The 22,034-nt window shown below is 45.3% G+C and overlaps 1 protein-coding gene across 4 annotated transcripts; it reads right to left on the bottom strand.

Annotated features, from left to right (window-relative positions):
* Nucleotides 1-494: 494 nt before the first annotated feature.
* Nucleotides 495-21,420, bottom strand: IMMT (inner membrane mitochondrial protein). 4 transcript variants are annotated; one of them, XM_085059551.1, is made up of 15 exons: nt 21,261-21,420; nt 16,495-16,571; nt 15,919-16,108; nt 14,454-14,574; nt 12,209-12,289; nt 11,058-11,147; nt 10,316-10,452; nt 9,225-9,328; nt 7,214-7,349; nt 6,043-6,172; nt 4,298-4,312; nt 3,190-3,413; nt 2,300-2,431; nt 1,784-1,913; nt 495-1,448 (listed from the first exon to the last, which is right to left on the bottom strand). In XM_085059551.1, exons 1-15 carry the CDS (start codon nt 21,303-21,305, stop codon nt 841-843), a joined length of 2,220 nt encoding a protein of 739 aa, XP_084915677.1. In that variant the 5' UTR covers nt 21,306-21,420; the 3' UTR covers nt 495-840. The 4 variants fall into 4 exon arrangements, with proteins under 4 accessions (XP_084915677.1, XP_084915678.1, XP_084915679.1 ...); XM_085059552.1 differs by lacking the exon at nt 4,298-4,312; XM_085059553.1 differs by lacking the exon at nt 12,209-12,289.
* Between the last annotated feature and the right edge of the window lie 614 nt (nt 21,421-22,034).

Here is a 22,034-nt window from a genome sequence, read left to right as displayed (position 1 = left end):
CAAATAATGCAATATTCAGCACCTGTGGCATTGTTCCTCATCCTTTTGGTGTTTTGGGACAGGTGTTGGAGTGTAGGTGTTAAATTACACTGTGTACAGCTGGAGACTGTCTCTAATAAATGACTAACATTAAAGTTGGCTGTGTTCTGATAATCCTTGAGCAAAAACTGTGATTGAACCAGTGTGCCTTTCCAACTGAAATACCTGGTGTTCTAGAACTATAGCAGAGCAGCTCTGGCAAGAAACCTAGCAGGGTAGAAATCCATGACAGGCTCTGCTCTGACACCAGTTCATGTGTACATATCCTGTACTCAAACACAGCTCAGTTTTTTTTAATGCTATACAAACTAATGAATCACATCAGTAGATTCTTGCTTTCTTGCTCCTTGAAAGAAATAAAACAGTTTTAACTCTTCAGGTCATGGAAAAAGACTGACCTTGTACTGCCCAGCTGTAGTTGATGTTTAAACAGGAGACTAAAGAGCAGGAGCAAGTGGTTGAAGTCTTGTTTTATTCAGCTGACAACGTGGCAAATGATTAATGGCAGGTTACAAACATTATTTTGGTTGGATCACAAGCCCACTTGGTAAGATGGGGAAACATTAATTCTTACACAAATTGTAGGGAAGCTTCCTGAAGTTGGTTGTCATGACAACTCAAAACCAATAAAAATACAACAGGTGGTGAAATTAAATAACAGTGCAAGGAAACAAGACTGTACCCGTGCTTTGATTTAATGCTTCCAGCCCCTGCCAACAGCTCGGTTTGAACCCTCAGGAGATCATGGGATTTCCCTCTGGCACAGAACAGCTGAACTGCCTCCAAAGCTCCAATCCTAGCTCACTGCACTTGAGTTGTTCCCAACCCCACAGCACTGGCATATGCTGTCAAGATATCCACAATCTGTTTGGTTTCTAGGGTCATCCGCGCTTCCGTGAGCCAGTCGTGTGCCACCCTCCTTGACTCTCCTCGTAACTGGTTGACAAATTTGGCTGCCAGCTCCAGATCTCCGTGCTCAATGCAGTAGGAAGCGTAAGACAGTAACTTAAACGTGTCGAGGTCGTCAGGGCTGAGCTCAGCCGGCGGCTTCAGCTGCTGAGGGTGGAACACCAGCAGGGACTGCAGGTAGGACAGGAAGTATTGGTACAGGCTGTTCCTGGTCTCGTCGATCATGGCCACTCGTTTTGCCAGTTTTTGGACAGTGTAGAAGCGAGCTCTGAGCGCCTCCTCGCTGTACACGCCCCGCGTCAGGGACTCCTGCGGGAGAGCTGCTGTTAAGGCTTCCGTGAAGGCGTTGTCGGCGCAGCTGGCTTTGATGGCCTTCACCGCGCTCCCCAGGGGCTCCGTGGGACTGTCCCCCGTGCCTGATCTCATGCAGTATTTGAGTGCTTCCACGGAAAGCCACAGCTGATGGGCCTTCCTGGCCTCCTCTTCCGCTTCTGCGTGACCTGCAAGGGAAGCCAAGGAGGGACTCTGAGTCGGGGCACATGTGGCTTTGAGCACAAGCAGCAAAACCTCTCTACCCTCTGCTTTCCAAAGCAGCCACCCCCTCAGCACATGCTCTGAAGCAAATCTGTCCCACAGTGCAGAGCCACAACAAGACAACAACTTCTGAAGAACCACCTTGGATTTGCTCATCTGGGATGTGCTGGGTGCTCAGCAGTGTGGCAAACCCAGGCCTGTGAGCTACGTGCCTAAGCCTAGGTTTAGACACTCATGTTTGGGTAAGGGGCCTTTGGGATTACAATTTTAGCCCTTAAAAAAAGAGGAATTTTGTGCTCACTCTCGACTGCTTGCTCAATTCCCTTCAGCCTGGCATAGGCAGTGTTTATATCCAAGGTGAAGTTGTCGAGCTGTTCCTGAGTAAGGCGTCTGAACTGCATCTCCTGCTCACTGAGCTTCTCCGATAGGTTCTGAAACAGAGTGGAACATGAGAATCAGAAATGGTTAGTTAATTTTATTTTCCTTGGTTTTAAGACATTTTTATAAATCTGTTGTCCTTGCTAGGGCCAATGCATACAGGAAATACAGTGTAACAGTAAGAAAACTTATTGGGGTGAATTTAACGATTACTGCACTTGTATAAAAAATTTGTGACCTACAGCAAAAGCTTTTCATACCAGTCTGAATAAAACTTACACATTGAGGCATTCTCTATCACCTCAAGGTAAGCTGGCTTTCCTACCCAACCCCCATTTCAATCTTAGAGAACATGGTTCGGGACACTTGTCATATGAAATGTGTGCTGTGCAAGGGTTTAAATATCCCTTTAATTCCCCTGGGAACTCCTGTCTCTTACCTGCTCAAATTCCACCTTTAGGTCCTGCTCCTGGATCTTCAGGACGTCTCTGAGGTGGTCGGTGTGGGCAGCAGCCTGGCGCCGGAGCTGAGTGCGCATTTCGTTCTCCATCACCTCCCGCACCTCATCCACCTGGACACACAAGGGGTGTTACTGCACTGCTCAGCTGCTTGTCACACACTCTGACAGTGTCACACAGCAGTGTTTGTGTGTGTGTTGGTGGTGGGTGTTTTTTTTGTGGGTGTTTTTGTTTTTGTGTGGGTTTGGTTACCATGTCAGGAACTGCTGGTTACTCATTAGGCACTTAGTGCAGCTATCAAATAATATATAAAGAATAGAGTAATATGTCAATTCAGGTGTTTATAAACCAGCTTCCAAGCCAAAGAGACTTTACTTTTTCCATACATAGCGCTATAATGGCCATACAAGCTCAGATCTGACACTGAAATTCCTCTCTGTGAGGATGGTGAGGTGCTGGCAGATTGCCCAGAGAAGCTGTGGCTGCCCCAATCCTTTCTCAAGATCACGCTGGATAGGGCTTGGAGCAACCTGGTCTAGTGGAAAGTGCCCCTGCCCATGGCAGGGGCTTGGAACAAGGTGATCTTGAAGGTCCCTTCCAACCCAAATCATTCTAGGATTTATTTTGACCCAGTAACCCTATCTCCAAGAGGAGACAAGTAACACGGCAGTCATTCCCTGTATGATTTTGCCATTCTAATTTTGCAGACGCTTCCTTACTCAACATCTCTTTTTCATGTTTAGCCTGGGGTTCACCCATCTGAAGTGTCCCACCACTCAGACCATCCCAGCTGCCCCTCTGGACATTTCCATTAGCTCTTCTACCTCCTTTTTGAGCCAGAGATTTAACCAGGTGCTTCAGGCCACTTTACCTTCTTCTCCTGTTCCAGTTCAATCTCATTTTTGTGACGCTCCAGTGCTTTGGCCACAGCTGCCTCAAATGCTTTTTTATCTTCAAGTTTCTGCTTCTCCAGGGCAGACTCGATGTGCTGCTGCTCCCTGACACGCTGCTCTGCCAGCTCCCTGTTCAGCTGGTCAATGCGGCGATGGGCGTGGGCTATCAGGGAGTTCAGGTCGTCTGTGGACAACTGCCCAGCTAAAGGAAACATAGGGCATGAGGGGGGGAATGGAAACCACAGGAAACTGCTGCAGTGCTTACCCGCCTCCCACTTGAGTGCTCTGGGGCTCACAGGGGTTGTTGAGCAGTGAGCTTGTTCTGGGGAAAGTCTCTGAGCACTTCAAGCCCTTGATCTGTGCTAATGCCCACCTGAGACCACTTTCTGAGCTGTATTTTCATTCCAGGAGAGAAATTATCTTATTTTTTTCCAAATTATTCCCCACTGTAATTTACAATTCCATATCTTCAACAGTCCTCCAGATCAACTGCTCCTACTCAGATTCCTTACCCCAGATTGTACCTTTCAGGTTTGGCTACTCAGAGGTCAGCACAATTCAAAATCCCATTGTACCTGGTGAGGAGGAGGACCCAAGCTACCCCTGGCAGCATTTGGTGACCTGAGAAGGGCTCTATAAAATGCTGCAGCTCATTTTGCACTGGCTGCCAGCTAAACCACCTGTATGGAAAACTGGGACTACTTGGGCAAGCATTCCTGCAGGGTCTAAAGCAAGCAAGATTGCACAGTCCTTCAGTCACCTTGCTGTTGAGTGCTGGAGAAAGGACTGGCACAGGAGGACCTGCAGCAGTGGTGCTCATGGCCAGTGGGAAAGCTGACCAGCAGCACTAAGCTCAGCTGTTGGATGCAACAGTGTTACAAACAGGTCAGTTTGTGGCTTAAGCCAGGTGTGCAAAATGACTAGAGAGGACCCCAAGGCATACCTCAGCCTGAAATGTTCTAGGAATGCCACATTTCATCCTTTTGTTGACACTGGTTGTAAGTTAAAGTCATGCCCCACAGAAACATAAAAAAGGACAAAGAAGAGAGACCTTTCACAAGACCAGAGCAAGTGACAGTAACTCACCTAAGTCAGTTATCTCTGCAACAGAAAGGAGAGAGGTTGGAAAAGTTAATGCACATTCACTACAGCAAGGCAGACATGCAAAAGTAAAATAGAAAACTAAGAGCTTATCTACAGTGACTTAAACATGAAACAAAGTCCTCAGGAATTGAGGAAAAACAGTGTGTGTAGTGTAAAAGTCTCTGTATCACAGGCAAGATGTAGCCCAAGACACCCCAACCACGAAAATCACCCTTGGAAACCCACATATGGACATTTAAATTCAGCCAAAGCAAGGAACAGAAGTTTGAAGTAGAAAAGTGCAACAGGACACCAGAAATTTTAGTCTGACATTTGTAGGTTCTTACAAACAGAAGCAGTTGGTCAAGAAACAAATTCCTCAGTGGCAGTGAGAGTCAGGGACCCCAACAAGTCAGTCCCAGTGCTTCAGTAGGTTACACCAGTGAGAAATGGGGCACATGAAAGCTACCAGGAGCTTCCCTTTCCTCCCATAGAAGGGCAGTGATCACAAAACTCAATGTGTTCTCCTTTTATTCTGTGCAAGGAAAGGCAGCTCCATCCCCAAGGAGCCTAAAGAAGTGATTTTTCTTCAAAATAGTAACACCCCAAAAGCAAACTCCACAAACAATTTGGTAATTTCAAAGGTTTTCCCCACATATACTGGGAGTATGATTGACTGTTTTTTAAATGAAAACTGACCATTCCAAAAGTCTGGTGTATTCATTTAGGAAAATGATTTTGTGGACTAACATCCATATTGCTAAAGCATGAAGTAAGATTAAAGTAAGAGTCTGATGTAATTCTGTATTGTATTATTTCAAGAGAAACATTAAGGCAATATTGACACCACATTTTTTTCAAATGGCAGTTACCACTTCTGTAAAAAAATCTGTAACTCACAAATGAAGCCTTGACAGCTGCCTCTGAACACATCAGCTAGAGAAGTCTGAGATCACTTAGTCAATTTATGTTAAACCCTAAGTGGAAATATCTGGAAAAGCTGTGGGGTTTTTATGGGAATTAATTGTTTTGAACTACTACAGGCAGTAATTGCTCCATGGACATACCACACATGGATTATTGGAGGAGCTCATCCACAGTAGTTGTGAACACATACAATCCACTTTCTGCAGCTCTGTTTGTTTTTAAAATGAAAGCAGTTTAGGTGAGCAAGGGAACCTGTGGCAAGGAGCATGCAGGGAGCACTACTGTGGGTGAGCTGACCACTGCTTTTGTGCAGCACTGGCTGCTGTTACTGGTGTGTTACTGTGTCATTTCCATTCAGAAACAAAATGTACTGGGGCAGGCAGGGTATGAACAATGAAATCTCTCAGTTTCAGTGATGATGTAGAAAAATTCAAGGAGTTCATTATCATCCTATAACAACGGTGTTTTATGACACCTCTAACCACAGAGTCAGCCAAGCTCTTGGTCACTGATTAACACAGATTTGACTCAAATCTGGAATGACCTGGATCCCTTCTTGGAATACCAGGGAAGGGAGAGATGTTCATAAAACCCTATGATATTTATCACACAAGAGCTACGTTTTGTGACACTTCCCATACTGCACAGGTAGAATTATTCCTCTTTGTAACACCTGCTTTAGATTATTAATTTAGTTGTGAAATAATTTCCACTTCAAACCAAACAAATACTGTGGAAATTGGGATGCTGGACATTGAGTGGTCAGGCACTACAAACCACAGTGCAACAAGCACGAGGTAAACCCACAATGGAAGACTTACTCATTCCCTTCCAGCCAGGCTTCACGTCAGGGGTGATGCTGTCCAGCTCCCGCTGGAACTCCTCTCTGGCTTTAGCCACCAGCTCATGGTACTGAGCCACGATCTTGGCCTCAGATTGTGCTGCCTGAACCTGGAACAAACAAGGATCAGATTGTTTTTCAAGGCAAGGATTGAAATTGAAGGCACGTATTATACAATGCCAAGCTCTGGGATAGTGGCAGATACAGTTACCCTCCAGCCCAAAGCAAACTCACTTGAGGGAGCACAAAACCCCACCTGTGGTATCAAACCTCTCTTAAACAATAATCCTTTGCTGGAACTATCACTAATCTGTTTTGCCTCATATGCCCACTGTAACTACACAGCTATTCTGTAGCCTGGACGGGACCAAGAGTATTTTGAATTCAGTTTATATCTTAGAACATCTCCAGCTTTTCTCTGCTTACAGCCATCATACAGACCTAGTAAGCTATGCCTGCTATTGCTGCCCTCCTCAGTGAGTTCTGATGTTCCCACTATAGGAAGGGCTAAATTCACTCCAAACATACCTGATGAATTCAGAGCTGTCCTGCAAAGGGAAATAAATTTCACCTCTATATTTCTTTCCCAGTCTTCTGAACTGCAAAGTGATTTATCCACCAAGTCATTAGCACATGTTGAACTCCTCCTCCTGGTAATTTACCACTCCTCATGGTAAATTACCTTGGAATTAAGTATGATGAATTATAAGTTGCCAAGAGCAAGGACTGACACCATCAAGCCACCTAGGGACTATTTCAAGACAGTTCAAGTTCTTTTTAAGTTCAAGTTCTCAAAAAGATCTTGCCATGTCTGATCACTGGCAAAATAAGCAGCTCAAAGACTGAGTACAGCTACAAGAGGATAGATTTTCACTTTATAATGCACTGGAAGTGATCACAGCACTGAGTCTGTCTGGGCTCAAAAAGTGTTTGGACAATGCTCTCAGGCACAGGGTGGGATTCTTGGGGTGTCCTGTGCAGGGCCAGAAGTTGGACTCAATGAGGCTGATGTGTCCCTTCCAACTCAACTTATTCTATGATTCTGTAACATATTTCACCCCCTGCAGAGGATTTGGGAATGGGAGGTCTGCACAAGCTGCCAAGGAATCCCTACTCTAATGGGAATTACAAACAATCTGAGGAAGCTTTACCTTTTTCACCACATTGTCTAAGTCTGCGATCATATGATGGAGATTTTCTTCTGCAGCAACAATGTGAGGTTTGGCTCCTGCCAGCTGAGACTTCTTGGCCTTCTCGATTACACCCTTCGTCTTCTCCAACTCCTCTCTGAAAAGAGAAGCAGCTGCTAAATGTAACACATACAGGGCTTATCATCCTAAAGAAAACTTACTTTATGCTGTTGGTATTCACAGGAAGAACTACTGGGTAACTCTACTGGTGCTTCCTATCTACCAATTCTAAGATGCTTTAACTAAGGTTTACTTTTTTCCCACAGCCTGAAACCTAAAGATGTCAGTGTGGCTATTCCATGTCAAATGAGAATTATTTATACTGCAATTAGTACTCAAGATTTAGCTGGAGGGAAGATGGAAGTTCACTGAAAGGAGTTAGTGTTAGTAAAACTAGGTTATAATTAGACAGCAGACATTTCCAGCACATAACAGCAGCAAGGAAACATTTTTAATATAGATGGCTTACGCTTGCAGAAGTATTTTGAACATGGTGACTGGTGGAGATTAATGAGGATGGGAGAAAATTTATAGGGCTCTGTAAAGATAGATTATGGTTTTTTGTAATTAGGAAAGAACTGTTTTCCTCTAGCACAATTGGAAATCAAGGAAAAAGTGTAAAAATGTTCCTTTTCTAAATCCATTCAAACCAATGGAGGTTTCCAATTACCTCATTAGAATAAGGAACAAGCTTTAAAATAAGTAAATTAAGAAAATAAATAAAAGCAAAGATATCCAGTAGAGCAATAGAGAATGAAAGCTGATACATGTGGGGCTTGCATTAGCTTTGTTTTAACAATGAAACCTCAGTTACAGCTCCCACTAATTTTAGTCAGCACAGCAACATCAAAGATAAGGGAAGTTTATAACAGGATAGTAACCATGCAACTTCAAGGATGATGTTACTCTCTTAGCCTCAGAAGCATCAAAGGGTTTCCAAATTTATTTCTAACCTCATTACAAGGGCATCTTGGAGACACTGTTTGTCATTTTATTTCTGCTCCTCCAGTGCCTGCAGACCACACTCAGGACACATCAACACAATTCATACAGAGCCCCGGGTAAGAGCAGTGCTCCCATTCAGAATTCAAGTTTTTCTTGGGGACGTGCTTAGTAAAAATCTAATTGCTTAAAAGCAATTCTGTGGACACAGGGAACTGTCAAAGGATGCTGCAAGGTTTAATTTTCATTGCAACTGAAAGAGGCTGGTGATGTTACTGACTCAGTACACAGAATGCAGTCATGGAGTCATCCTTGAATGGTTTGGGTTGGAAGGAACTTTAAAGATCATCTCATTCCACCCCCTGCCATGGGCAGGGACACCTTCCACTAGACCCTCAGAGCCCCATCCAGCCTGGCCTTGAACACTTCCAGGGATGGGGTAGCCACAGCTTCTCTGGGCAACCTGGTCCAGTGTCTCACCATCCTCACAGGGAAGGATTTCTTCCTAATACCCAATCTAAACCTGCCCTCTGTCAGCTGAAGCTATTCTGCCCTGTTCTGCCATTGTAAAAAGTCCCTCCCTAGCTCTCTTGCAGCCTCTTTGGGTACTGGAAGGTGCTTGAAGGTCTCCCCAGAGCATTCTTGTCTCCAGGCTGAAGTCCTTACAATAGGTTTAATAATAACAAAATTATTCAACAGTAAACTAAAAGGACTGTGGATATATATATATTTTTTAATCCTACTCGAACTTACCAGCACTCTATATAAAATAAACAAGTTCTTACAAAGAACAGGACTCTTTCAGACTCTCTGGTACAGGGAGGACTTTGTGCACAGGCACCTTAAGTTGCACATGTCAAATTAAAATGCTTGTACTAATGAGTATTACACCATTTTTTGATTTGGCACAAAAAGATCATTTAATATGAACACAGGGGACTCTATACTTTCTAGAAACTCATCTAGTGTTTGCTAGCCCTCACATAAGCAATACAACTTATTACTCCAAGACTTAACTCAGGCAACTCACTTGGCTTTCAGGAGGGCATCAGCAGCCTCATCCACTGCTCTCCTCCTGTCCTTCAGCGCCTCCTCCAGCGTGCGCCACTGGGAGGATTTTTTCTCCCCAGCATCCTGGGAAGCACAGATTCCTCATTAGGGTCATTACAATCACTGAACAAGAGAGTTACTGAAGAGTGAAAGCCTGCAGAGATTCACATGTTGCTGAGTATTTCCCTCAAACTGAGCAGCATTCTTGTGGTTTTTCAACAGCACAGCTGGAAGCTTTACAAGTGATGTTTCTCTTGCAACATTTTGTTTTGGGCTTTGTTTGATTCTTAATGGTTTTCTTCCTGAGCCACAGACCTTTGTCCCCATGGAAAAACTTACATGAGAATCACTGCATGGTACCCATTATGTGGGGATATCACCATGTGTATTAAAGTACTGTAATACTTTAAAATTGCTTTTAAACTTAATAGGTAAAGTACCATAATACTTTAAAGTTGCTTAATTTTAAATTAAGTTTAGTAATTAATCTTAAAAACAATCTCTTAAGACAGTTATTTTATTAACTACTAGATTAAATCATGAGTGCTTGGTTGCTTGCCCACAAGTCCCTGCTAACTGATTAACAACTGAATTTTATCTCTGCTCCAGAACTGGTTAGGCAGTGGCAGATCCACACAAACCCTGCCATAAGCACACCAGGACACAAATGTTATCACTTGTACATCCCCTTCCAGCAAGAAGATGTTGGCAAAGGGAACAAGTTCAATGGAATTATCAGGGTGGACAGCATGACCTTAACTAGGTAAAACAGGTCTTGGGAATTAAAATAAAATTAATTAAAATGCAATGTGAAAACTATTAACCTATTAATTTGAATTTTCTTCTAAGCAGAAAGAAAATAGAGGAGTTGGGGAAAAAAAAACCCAACAAAATTCAAAATCAAAACCGCTGTATTATTTGACTACACCACATTTCACAAGTGGAAAGTTCAGTTAAAACTGTGATAAATGTAGGCATTGCAAGAAAAGATTCCAAGTTTATTTTAATTGAGATTGAAGTTTTGCTGAACACAATGAAAAAGAAAAAACTGTCCCCACTTGTCCAATTTACCTCAGAATCATCCATGGCCTCCTTCAGTATTTGGGAATGGGCATTCACTGCTTGCACAGCTGACTCCTGAGCAGTGATAGCCTGAAGGGTTACACGAGCAGTTGTGTTTAGGGCTCCTTCTAGAGTTGCTGCAAGGGCTGGAAAAGAAGTTAAGTCAATTAAACAATAAAGAACTTTATAATTAGTAAACCTACATGTTACAGCCTCTACATCTCTTATATGACTTTCTATGACCTAAAAGAGCCGGTCAGTTTGGGAACTAAACAGCAGCCTAAAGAAGAAGGTCACCACAATGCTCTCCTCATTCAGAGCAGGGGTATTAAGGTCCAAGTCTGCACCTACAGCAAAACACTGTCCAGTGGAAGACCTTTACCATGGGTTTGCAGAGAGGTGCAGGTATGTTCACTTGTTCACTTGTTTGTGAACAAGTGTTCACTTGTTTCACTTGTTTGTGTTCACTTGTGAACCATGTTCACTTGTTCTAATGGTTCTCAAGAGAAAACAAGTAAATTTTCGTATCTTTCTTGAACCTTGAAGTCCATTCCAACCTCAAATTTTCCATTATTCTTCAATTCTCAGTTACTTCTGAGTGGGTGGAAGAAGCTTTACCACTACTCCCTATACTAACAACGCAGGGACAACAGCCAAGACGTGTGCAAGTAGCTTAGGACTCTAAAACCAGTGCAATCCCACAGTTCTGTCCTGTGCAAGACACACAGGAGCAGTGACAGTGTGGACTTACCTGATACCCTCTCTTGCTCCTCTTTGTCCTGCTGGGCAAGCCGGGCTGCAACTTCTTCTGGTGGCCGTTCTTTAATAGCGTGTCCTTTACCTATTCAGAAGCAAAAAAAGAGTCAAACTGTTTAAGTGGAGAGCCCAAATTAGTGCACAGAGGTTACTTGTAGGGAAGTAACTTTCTCAAAAGTGATTTTTATAGTCGGTATCACTTTGCAAATCTGACTTCTGCTCGAAGCCATGCTGAAGCTACCTCAAACATCTTTATATCCATAATTGCAAAGGCCAGTCTCACATCTTAAAGACAATAGCATGGACACCTCACACGCATCTGGAGACTTAATGTTGTCTAGTTGCAAAATTACACAAGATTCAGAAGTAAAAGGCAAAGAAGTGAAAAACACTTAGGGGGGCAAATTTAAATTTCAAGTGAATCTTTACTTTTTTTCAGTTCTCCTCTGGCATGCTTACAGAGCCCAACCAAAACAATGAAGGATGAGTGAGAAGGCTATGGTGAATCACAATTATACTCTATTCCCTAGCGTGTGGCCACTTAAAATGCCTTCAAGAATGACTTAACTAATGCTCTCAAGTCCAACAGCAAGTTGCACCTGAACTGAAGAAAGAGCCCAGAGCTCTCAGCCTCATTCTGCAACAAAACCCATCAGGTAACCTCTGAATAATGCTCATGTTACTCTGCATCATGTACTTACCCCTGGCATGCTTTCTATGAAATGTGTTCATATCTAAAGGAATTAATATAATATAATCTAATTGTACTTGGAAGAGACCATCATCTAGAGGCTGGTGTCTCTTGTTGAGTTTAACAACAAACAGTTTCTTCACTTAGCCCTGGGCAGAGATGCTCTTCTGAACAGCAATCAGAGAGCCACCAAGAGCAGAGGCAAACTGGAATGTAAAAGTTCAGTTCAGCATAAAGTCAGGCTTTGCTCTCATCCTCACACCTATACCTGTCCCAGGCATCAATCTCAGCTTCTTGCTGTGTTAAAAATCTATTAACAGATGACAGAAGTTTTCTGCAAAAGGCACAGAGACTCACACCTTTAAACAATGACAAATACCAACACAGAAGCCAGAATGCATGCACATGACACTACAGCATTTCGGTTTTCTTCATTGTATTCACATTTTTTTCACCTTCTTCAGTCTGTATCCCCGGAGCTGGCACCGACATGGCTACCCCTGTTGCAGAGATGATCTGTGCTGCAGCCTTGCCTGCTGTTAAACACAGTTGCAGAACACACCAGTTAGTATAGCTGAGGTGATGGCTCCATCTGCCAGAGAAGGATGGACCAGAGCATCTTCGGCCAGGGGCCCACCAAGCTGGTGAAGAGCTTAAACCAAAGCTGCTAGGAGAGGGGAACCATGAAAAGGGAACCTCACTTCATGAAGACATGGTGGGATGGTTCCTGTGACTGGAGTGTTGGAATGGAAGGATGAAGGCTCTTTAGGAATGCCTGACAGGGAGACAAGGAGTGCAATCATCCTCTCTGTCAATGACTACCTGGAGTGCACTGTGATCTGCCTGGGGATGGATGAGGAGCCAGCCAAGAGTTTATGGGCCAGGATTACAGGGAGGGCAGGGACAGGTGATGTTACAGTAGGGGTCTGCTACAGGCTGCCTGAGTGGGATGACCAAGCAGATGAGGCCCTCCACAGACACACAGGAGAAATGTTGCTGAATAAGAGAAGAGCAAGTGCCACCATCTCTCTGGACTTTCACAAAGCATTTGGCACTGTCCTGCGAGAGATGGATCTGATGGATGAACCCCTCTATAGATAAGGCATTGGCTGGATGATCACACTCAAGAGTTGTGGTCAGTGGCTCAATGTCCAAGTGGACACCAGTGATGAGTGTGCTCCTCAAGGTCAGTGTTGGGACTGGGAGTGTTTACCATCTTGTCAGTGACCTGGGCAGTGGGATTGATGCACCCTCAGCAGGTTTGCTGAAGACATTCAGATGAGCTGTGCAGTCACACACTGGAGGGATGTTCATCCACAGGGACCTGGACAGGCTCAAGAGATGGGACTGTGTGAGCCTCATGAAGTTTAACAAGACCAAGTGCAACATCCTGCACCTGGGTCAGGGCAATCCCAAGCACAAACACAGGCTGGGGGAGAACAGATCAAGAACAGCCCCCAGAACAAGGACTTTGGGTTGCTGGTGGATGAGAGGCTCAACGTGACCTAGTCATGTGCACAGGCAGAAACCACCTGTGTCCTGGCTGCATTCCCAGCAGGGTGGGTAGCAGGTTGAGGGAGGTGATTCTGCCCCTCTGCTCTGCTCTGCTCTGGTGAGATCCCACCTGGGGTATCCAGGCTGCATCCACCTCTTGGGCCCCAACATAAGAAGGACATGGAGCTGTTGGAGCAAGTCCAGAGGAGGCCCCAAAGATGCTCAGAGGGCTGGAGCACCTCTGCTATAGAATCAGGCTGGGAGAGTTGGGTGTGTTCGGCCTGGAGAAGAGAAGGCTCCAGGGAGACCTTCTAACACCTTCCAGGAGCTATAAGGGATTACATGACTTGGAGATGGTCTTTGACAAGGGCATGGAGTGACAGGACAAGGGGGAATGGCTTCACACTGACAACGGGCAGGGTTAGATTAGATGTTTGGAAGAAATTCTTTATTGTGAGGGTGGTGAGGCACTGGACCAGGTTGCCTAAAGAAGCTGTGGCTGCCCTATCCCTGCAAGTGCTCAAGGCCAGGTTGGATGGGCCTTTTGGGTCTAGTGGAAAGTGTCCTTGCCCTTGGCAGGGAGGTGAAATCAGGTGATTTTTATGCTTCCTTCCAAACCATTCCATGGTAAGTGATATAATGTAATAACAGGGATGTAAGACTTAATTTTTTCCTCTGTAGAAACATATTAATTGGATATGGATGTTATTATTTCCAGAAGAAGACAATTTCCTGGATAAACAGCAACGAGATATTAGTTACACATACACAGAGCCATAAGAGATAAACACAAAAAGGCATCACAACTGCATCTCTCTACATGAGTTCCATTTGATCTGGCTTTAGAGTAGCCTAGTAATCATCCAAAATTAAGTGTCTTGTGCTTGCAAGAGCCTCAGAGTCCAGCACCTGAAGTTCTCTTTCTGCTGAGTCTCATATCTAAACTATGCAGCTTAGTCATTATTTATCTTAGATTCCAAATATTCTACAAAGTAAATACATTTCCTAAAAAAATAAGGGGAAAAAAAAGAGCTAAAGCCATTTTAGGCAAATGTTATGACTTGGAAAGAAAATAACATTAATTCTAAGAAATTAAAACACTTGCCTTCAACCATTCAAAGGACTATTTTAATCTACTCTAGCATATATGATACAGGAGATCATTAAGTCATTTGCTTCTTTATATAAGACATTCCATAAATTTACCTCCTTTTTCCTCTGTAGGAGCAGCAGCTTCTGGTTTGCCTATCTGGGATTTGGGAGCAGGCTGTTTAGACTCTTTCATTACTTCTGCTACAGATGAGATCTTCAGTGGACCTTGATGTATCTTGCAAAGTTAAAAATAAGAAATATCATCAGTTTTTCAAACAGCATGGATTACACCTTTTCCATATCTAGGTGTGTGTACCACAAATCTGAGCTTCAAAGTACATATGAAAACAGCAGTGAGTCTATCTAATTTCTTGACTTGATTTTTAATTCAGAAGGAGTTTTTACAATTTTCACCTCTCCAAAAATGCAGGTAAAGTTGTGGTGGTTTTCACTATAAACAAATATTTATTAACTTCTGCATAAAAAGGAAATAATTTCATGCCCCAAATATTCCAAACACTTCTGAGTGTGTTGAATGCAGAAACCCTAAGTTTGGCTTCATTGATTTTGAAATCTTTTGAAAGGCTTCAGATGCTGGTGGTTGGGGCAGATATACACTCAAACACAGAGTATCATAACTTTTTATTGTATTAATCCCTTAATATCCATTGTGGAAAGCCATAAGGTAAAAATAAAAACAGCTGAGTTAGAGCCATGACTGGGGAAGTGGTAACTCTGCTGATTGATCTGGTTTGCACAATTTCCTAGTGCCTAGGAGGCACCAAGAGCTTGGATGATCATACAAAGTGTAGCTAAAACCAGAGGAGACAAAATTTTGTTGATTGATATTCCCCCACTCATTAAGAGCAGCCTTCTTAAAATCCAATTAATAATATTTTGGGTTTCTTGAAGGCCGAATGCCTTCTGAAAGCTCAGAAAAACCATGTCCAGAGCAGATCTTCAATATTCTTGGATAACTGTGAAGTGTTTCCTTTCACAGGCAGGAGCAGAGAAACCTCCAGGTTCAATTTCCAGACCTGTGCCAAAGGCTGTATCAGATTTTCCCTTCTGCAGGGTTGTGCCACTAAGATTTCCAAGTATGATGCTTATGCCTGGCTCTGTACCATTCAAATCTTAACTCATTCAAGAATGTTCTCAGTCCTCTTTAAAACAAGTTCATTTAGACTAAGTTTTGTAATCCTGCTACACCACTTACTACACTAAGCCTCTAATAAAGCAGTTAAATTCCAGCCTGTCACCTACCTCTCTCTCTCCCCCCAGTTTATTTCTGAGTATAAGCAGAGCAGCTGCTCAGTTAGGATTCCATTACATTATTTTACTGTAAATAAAAATAAGTTTTACAACCCACAGACCACAATCATAGGATCGTAATGGGAAAGGTACAAAGTAGTTACTGAGTTCGTAATTCTTAAAACTTCTTAATTTAAGGAATCTTAATTCTTAAACATTTTAAATACTTGGCACGTAACGAAAGTAATGAGAATTTGGAAGCTAAGAGAAAACACTCTCTTTAAAAACCAGAAGAATTAATGTGTGGGAGTGAATGGGAAACACTCACTGGTTTCTTTGGCATTGGTGTACTGGAGGGTGCAGGGCCAAGTGCCATCTCAAAGAGTTTGTCAGAGTAGGGAATGGCCTTCTCCACGCTCTCCCGGAACTGTTTGTCATAGCTGGCGTACAGGACGGTTCCACCTATCCCTCCACCCACAAACAGGAGACCTGCACCGATGACTTTGCCTACAGAAACGCTGAGGAGGGAAGAGTGAAAGGGATGTAAGTTGTGTCATATGGCAAACATCAAACAGCTTGTGAGTCTTCAGCTTACAGCTGGGGACCACCACTCTGTTCCAGGCCCTGCCAACAAACCCAGCACCCACTTCAAATCACCTTCACCCTCATATCACACTGGTTCTTGTCTAACCCAAAGGTAAGATGGCAGCCCACAACTTCCCTCATAAATATCCACGATATTATGGAACCAAACAAGGAACACACAAACCCAGGAGAATAAGAGTTACTCCACACAAACATCCCACTGCCAGGAGTCTGCTCTCATGTGAAACTAAGGAGCAGATACTCCCTCTTGGCCAATGCACTGGCAGAACCAGTTGCACCCTCCAAACCCCATACATACCCGGACTCCCCGGAGTGGGTGGCATATCCGCGGTACAGCCGCGATGGACGGAGTGAGGCTCTCACACACCGGCTGTTCTGCACAGGGAAAGCAGCCAGGGGTTAGCAGTGAGCACAGTGCAGCATCTCCCCCTCAACAGGACAACTGGGCTGAATTGCTCCATTGCCACGACTTGAATGTGTCTAGGAAAGCTGTGACCAGCACTAAAACAGTGATGTTGTACTCTTTTCCCTAAAACACGGGAGAGTTTTGCCATGTGCAGCTGCCAGGTTAAGGGCTTTGTAAGCAGTCATGAAGCATTTTGAAAAATGAAAAGGAACAAAACCCCTACCCAGCTTATTTCTGCATTTATTTTGCTGATTTATGTTCCCTACCTCTGGTCTGGGTCAGTTCAGATGCACTTCAATCTCATGCACTAGAACAGCTCAGTGTGAGCAGTGCAGAACACAACAGCTGTTTCAATACTTTAAACTATTTTTAATTCTTATGATATACAAGCAATTCTCCTTGAGCTTCCAAACCAAGACCTCTTCTTTAAAAGAATTAATAACATGTACACTTTCCAGACAGAAATCAGATTATAATATAAATTAAATTAGTATATGAAGAGTGATATTTTATTATATTCTACTTAACACAATCCACATTATCAAGATTTTTATCTTCTCTGAAGGACTGGTTAAGCTACTCTAAGCCTACAGAAGAAAATACACTATCGCCCTCAGAGGTTTTTTTCCCACGTGGGAATTACTAACAGGGAAATACAGGACTCATGAGAAATCAAAGGCACAAAAAGAACTTTTCCCACAGTTGAGGTATTTTACCCAACCGGGAAATTTTTCTTTAAGAAAGAAAAAACTGGGAGATGCTTTACTACAACATAACCCCAGAAGACAAGCCTCTCTATTTCCTTTTGCACATGGCAATAACATGCACAGCTCTTGTGGTTTAGGCCCCATCCTTGTCCAACAGCATAGACAGGAAAAGGCAGGACACTGCATTCTTATTCTTTCCATAAAGGCAGCCAAAACTTTTTAAATTAGTAGCAGGAGCACATATACAGCAAGAGGAAGTGTGCTCCTCTTACCCCTGAGACCTTCAGGAGCACTCACTGTGCTCTGTGGTTGGTTTTCTGGATTGTGATGGACAGAACAGGCGACAAAATAATAATAATATATTCTGTAATGTTTTTTATTGCCTGACTTGACTGCCCAGGAGCATTTACTGAGGCTTCACTGGTCCTTTCAAGGAGAATTTCTGTAATAAAAGCCTTGCAAATCATTTTGTTAGCAACTTTTGAACATGTTCCTGACTCTCAGTAAGACACTGTGAAGTACAGGAGGAGAAAAATAATCCACCATAAAGCATACAGCTCAAGCCAATAAAATGAGAAAGGAAAAAAAACTGATTTCCTATTGATCAGTTCAGACTGAATTCCCAGTCCCTTCCAACACTTTAGGATTGGGCTGTTTTGCCTGGTGCTCCCCTGGCAATAAGCCATCACTCCAGTGCTCCTGGCCAGGCTTTCTGGAGATTATCCCCCCCTGCACCACTGCCACTCCCTTGTCACTCCCTGTCACTGGGCTTGCCTCCTGGGTGATCCTGGAGGCTGCCACAACCATAACCCTGCTGGCTGGGCCAGCTCACCCCTGTCCACATTGGCTAAAACCCCTGCTCACTCATAGTGATGGCAAACAACACCAGACCCATTTAGCTCTACACCTTCAGTAAACACATCAGCTCCTGCCCTTGGGATCAGGCTGTGCTCAGGGACTCACCAAGGCAGAGGAGAAAAGCTGCTTCTCTTAACTCAGCATAAAATGCTTTGTGCACCAGAAGGGGTTTTTTTTGGAGAGATTATGATTTTAGTCCAGATGCCCTTTGGACCAGATGATCTTTCGAGATCTCTTCCAAGCTGGACTGTTCTAGAATTAGCCAAATCCTCATTTCTAATTATTTTTCATCAAGATGAGAGGAAAAATAACACAGGCCTTCCATCTGTGGTATTGGGACTCTGACAGATCTAGCAATGGGAGCAACTAATACCTCCAGAAATCACTGATTTTTTAAAAAACATTTTTTAAGAAGCACTGCTCTCCTTTGGTCATCATAATAATATTGCTTATATTTGCTGTACCACCACAATTTGGAAACTTGCAGGTAGTTTCTAATCTCCCCTTTGCATAATTTCTGTGAATTTTGTAAATTTTTAGACTCCTGTTATTTATTTGTAATAACACCTCAAAGGCTTTGGGAGAAATACATCCCATGTGCTTTGCTGTGCCCTGCAAAAGGCAGAAATAAACCACTTTCTGTTATGCAGAAGACAGAGAAAACCCTTTGGATGAGGCATGGAGAGAGCAAGGAAGCCCATAGCAAGGGCACTGCAGGGCAGCTGTTTCTATGTTTTCTTCCTCCTCCAGCAGTTCTATGTGGTAGTTGTTTCACTCACCTTCTTAAATGCTTTTTATTTTACATTCATTATCTACTGTTTAATCACCATGAGAATCACTTTGCAGGGCACATCACACCTTCACTCTGGTTATTATTATGAGCCCTAGTGATTTAAGGACATTTAAGGATATCCACATGAGCTAACCCAGGCAGTGCTCAGGGCAGGAACAGCACAGCAGAACATCATTAAACAAATATCATCTGCCTTGCAGGTTTATACTTTATGTGTAACTTCCAATAACCAGGGACAGGACACATCACCCTCTGTTTATTCAGTCCCAGCTCAACCTCTCTCAGGCACCAGGCTCCAGCATCCTGATCCTGAATTTCTGCAACATGGGATTCATGCATTTAAACAGAAAGAGCAAACCAGAAACTTCAGGGAAGTTTGTCTTCATTAAGACAGAGGTCAGGTACAACAAGGACATCTGACCACAGAACTCTAACTGATTTCCCATCATTCTAGGCTTCTGCCAAACATCACACATTTTTACTAAAAGTCCTCTTTCTTTTCAAAGAAAACTACAAAAACACTTCAAGTAGAAGTCTCTCTGCAGCACTGCATATGTAGCAGAAAACATTTCTGAAACTGAAGTGATAAAGACCCCCTCCCCTCAAAGCCACAACTTCAATTTACTTGTTACAAGTTTAGTGACGCTCCCTGCACAGAGCTCACAGTAGGAAAGGAAGAATAAACTTTTCTTAGTCTCCACCAGGAGCTCTCTGGTACAGATAAACTTCACAGAATGCTGTGGCATCTCTGTGTTTGCACAGTTCTCAGGCAGAAATCCTTCCCTGTGAGGGTGGTGAGGCACTGGCACAGGCTGCCTAGAGAATTTGTGGATGTCCCACCCCTGGAAGTGTCCAAATCCAGACTGCACAGGGCTTGGAGCAACCTGGTCTGGTGCCCACAGCAGGCATTTGGAATGAGACAATCTTAAGGTCTTTTCCAATACAAACCACTCTGTGACTCTTCCACCAAATATTTACAGCCCGATGACCAACTTCCAGCTGCAAAGCACCACCCTGGCTGTTCTGGAGCTGTACACTCATTCCAGACACATTCTGCTAAAGGCTGAGCGTATGCAAATAGCCTCAAGTGATAAATATCTGCCAAAGCCTGGTTTCCATCTTCTCAACTTCCAGATGAAACTTTCCACAGCCAGGCAAACGCAGAGCCTTTTTTCAGTGGGCATCAGGTGACCCAAGGACTCTCCAGCCTTACAGACCAGCAGGGGAAATGCAGCTGCTGCAGTGGGAAAGGCTGGAGCTTTAGAGGGAAGAACACACAGCTTCTCCTTTGCTAAACCGTGTAAACAGAGGGTAATGAACATAGGGATGGAGAGCAGGATATAAAAGTGATCTGATCAGGTTACTTTTTATCAATTATGAAGGCAGCTGAAATACAGGTTGGGGCCTTTGTAGAGCTGTCACCCTCACCTACAAACCCCTGTGGCTTCCTAAAGTTGGCCTACTGCTTTAAAAAGGCTTCACAGTACATCGTCATCTTTATCTCTGCTGCTAAGGAGAGGCAAAAGTCCAGGACACAGAGCACGAGTCCCACGGGCACTTCTGTCCCCAACATCGGGTGCTGTGTCCTCCTCGTGTCCCACTGCGAGGACAGAAGGATCCCCTTGAACATGAGCGCTGGCATCACCCGTGTCCCCATGCTGCACACCGGGACGCGCCAGCCCGACCCCGCGGGCTGCCGGACCCACCGGGTGCAGGCGGGGCAGCGCGGGAGGCCGCGCCGGGAAAGGCAAGGTCACGTCCTTCCCCGCCGCGGAGAGAGCCCGCCACCCGTCCACCCGCGACCCACGCGGGGCCAGCGGGCCGTGCGCGTCCCCACCGAGCCTCCACCGGCTCCCGGGCCGCGCCCGCGGCTCCCGGGCCTGTCCCGGGGTCTGGGCCGGGCGCGGCAAAGCGGGGCTGCGGGCCCGGCGCGGCCATGGCGGTCGGGACTACAGGCCCCAGCAAGCATCGCGGCGCCGCCGCCACCCCATTAAGGACTACGCGTCCCGGCGTGCCTTGCGGCGGCGCCTCACTCTGTCCCGCGCTGTTCTGCCGCGGTGCACGCTGGGACTGGTAGTACAACCCACGGGCTAGTGCCCGCCCCCCAAGTCCATTGGCGGTCGCGGCCGCCCGTCAAAGGCTGCGCAGCCAATCGCGGCCCGCGCGTCCGGAGTCATTCAGCGCGCGCCGAGCCGCGGTCACAGGGATTCCCCCCTGCCCGCAGGCCTGGCCTGGCCGCACGGGTCGCAGGGTTGGTTACAGCGGGTGTGGGTGGCGGGGCTCCCCCGGGGAACGCTCACCTGCTTGGCCGCGGCGAGCCCCGCTCGGCGGCACGCCCGCAGCATGGCTCGGAGCGGCTGCCGGCGCGGCCCGCAGGAAGGCGCCGTGCGCGGGTCCTGCCGGCGCCGCCTCCGCGCCCCCTCAGCGGGCAGTGCGCCTGCGCGAACGCTCCCGCCCCGCCAGGGGGCGGCCGCGCGTGACGGGTCGCGCGCGCCCAATGGGAGGGCGGGGATGGGCCGCGCGACGCTGGCGGGGCGGGATGGTGGCGGCGCGCGGGTGGCGCGTGCGCGGAGCACTGCTTGCGCTTTCCCAAAACTCTCCGGGCGGGAGAGAATGGAGTAAAATAAAAATAAAAATCACAGAATCACCGACTGGGTCAGGTTGGAAAGGACCACAGTGGCCATGTGGTCCAACCTCCCTGCTCAGGCAGGGTCATGTCAGAGCACGCAGCACAGGATTGTGTCCAGACAGTTCTGGAATATCCCCAGTGAGGGAGACTCCACAGCCTCTCCGGACAGTCTGTTCAGTGCTTGGTCACTGCACAGGAAAGTTCTTCCTCACGTTCAGGTGGAACTGCCTGGGCATCATTTCCTGCCCGTTCCCTCCTGTCCATTGCCCAGCACTACCGAGCAGAGCCTGCTCCATGCCTTGAGCCCTACAGACACTGGTGGGGTTCCCCTCAGTTGTGTCCTCCCGAGGCTGGACAAGCCCAGCTCCCTCAGCTTTCCCTCAGGAGAAAGATGCTCCAGTCCCCCAGTGTGAATCTAACACTTTATCCCATTTATTAACAATTT

This window comes from Lichenostomus cassidix, chromosome 4, assembly GCF_008360975.1.
Source record: "Lichenostomus cassidix isolate B80296 chromosome 4, HeHo_3.0, whole genome shotgun sequence".
Lineage (NCBI taxonomy): Eukaryota > Metazoa > Chordata > Aves > Passeriformes > Meliphagidae > Lichenostomus > Lichenostomus cassidix.
Note: the sequence above shows the minus strand (reverse complement) of the source record. Positions and strands in the feature narration are given on the sequence as shown.